General features: G+C 50.2%; 1 protein-coding gene across 1 annotated transcript; it reads right to left on the bottom strand.

Moving 5' to 3' along the window:
* Window positions 1–12: 12 nt before the first annotated feature.
* On the bottom strand, window positions 13–1438 carry LOC105462095 (the record flags this gene model as incomplete). Its single annotated transcript, XM_011708623.1, has 3 exons — window positions 848–1438; window positions 527–745; window positions 13–247 (listed from the first exon to the last, which is right to left on the bottom strand). Coding segments are annotated over exons 1-3 (863 nt in total), but the record flags the coding sequence as incomplete, so codon positions are not given.
* Between the last annotated feature and the right edge of the window lie 240 nt (window positions 1439–1678).

A 1678-nucleotide genomic window follows, 5' to 3' on the forward strand; every position in this document is an offset into this window, starting at 1 on the left:
CAGGTAGGAGACGTGGGGAGATGCTCACCTGTACAATTTATGCACCTTGGCATGCTGTTTTTAAGTGGGCATACTGATCCTTCGGAGTGCGGAGGCTTACCGCAATAGAGGCATCTGGGCGTGCTACGGCAGGATGCGCTGACGTGACCCGCTCTGAAGCATGAGTAACATATCCGGGCCTTCGGAACATAGGGGCGCACCTCGTGCCGCGACCAGAATAAGTTCACATGAGATGGCAGTACTTGACCTGAAAATTTTATGCAAATTGTACGAGAGGGTACATAGGTAGGTTTGCCATCGACCATAACCTTTCTGTTAAGTCGATGCACATCAATGACCTTATTGCTTGTACTAAGAGAACTTTTAATTTCCTCTATAGAGAAATCTTGGGGAACATCTTTAATCACGCCTGAGCGTGAGATTCTATAATTCGGTATGGTTGCTTTGCAGTTGATAGAGGTAAGCATAGGGTTGGTGACTAGCTTGTTGGCAGCAGAGGCGGTTTTACAGTATACCAGGATCTTACCGTTGCCGAGTTTTTTCATTTCCAGAATGTCTGCCGCCGGCATGACTCTTCCCACCTGCGCGAACATCTTCATCGGATGAGGCGGGCTAGCACCGTTGTCGACTAGTGCATGTATATGAACTGCGTAGGGCGGATTATCTTGATTGGAATAAGCGTTCGGCTTCTCTTCGGTTCTCCGAGATTTCGCAGTCTCGTGACGAGGCGGATTCTGACCACTCGCTGAGCGTTGTGATGCAGAGGTATATGCTGAAGTTTCAAAATCCGCGTCTGACGGCAAAGCCGCCATGTATCCTTCTGATTCAAAATGAGAACGCTTATTACCTTTTTTGACAGCGGCATAAGTATCTTTAGGCAGCGGTGTCGAGGAAAGGGTCTCCACATCCATGCCCTCCTGACGGGCGGCAGCCGGGGTCGTGTTCACAAGATGTGAGTTGCTACATAGCGATGAATTCTGCTCTGTGTTTTGTTGCGTTCCACCAACCGTCGAGTACGAACTTCCGCCTGCATCCACGTGAGGAGAGGGGGATAGGGGGGTTGAGGAAAACTGGGAATTGGGGGAGAAAACGAGTGCCAAGGACGAGTCCTGGTCCTGCGATGAGCCCATTCGCCCCTCGAAGCGCGCAAAACTGTCTAGCGAAACCGAAATAGTCTGTTGCGAGGGGGCCGCGGAATAGTCCGGACCGTAGTCCCCTCCCCCCTCGCCCGTGCACGAGGCCGAAGCCTCGGACATTGCGCTTTTTCCCGTAGACGCGAAGGGTTTTCAGGTAATTCGCGTGCCAGAAGAAACGGGGCTTGCGCCCTGATTTCGAGTGCTCAAGGAGAGCCCGACTCGAATGCTAACACTCGCGGAAACACTTTCGATTATACGGGAGCTAACCACAACACGTCCGTACAGTTCCGAGTGCCACACGCGAATCCATCACATCAATCGATATATGTATATGTATATGTATACATCGATCGAAGCGTGTGAGGCTGAAAGGTTAAAAATTCTAGTGCTCTAGCGCCTCTTGCGTCAGAAATTGTAAAAGTACACTTCCCCCACCCCGCAACTGGTCGACGATAATGACGTTGACGTTTCTTAATCTGAAATTCCTACATTTCGGACTTTGCATTGCAATATCTCCGCTCGTAGGACATGTAGAAAAAAAA

This window comes from Wasmannia auropunctata, unplaced genomic scaffold (assembly GCF_000956235.1).
Source record: "Wasmannia auropunctata unplaced genomic scaffold, wasmannia.A_1.0 LD270932.1, whole genome shotgun sequence".
Classification (NCBI taxonomy): domain Eukaryota; kingdom Metazoa; phylum Arthropoda; class Insecta; order Hymenoptera; family Formicidae; genus Wasmannia; species Wasmannia auropunctata.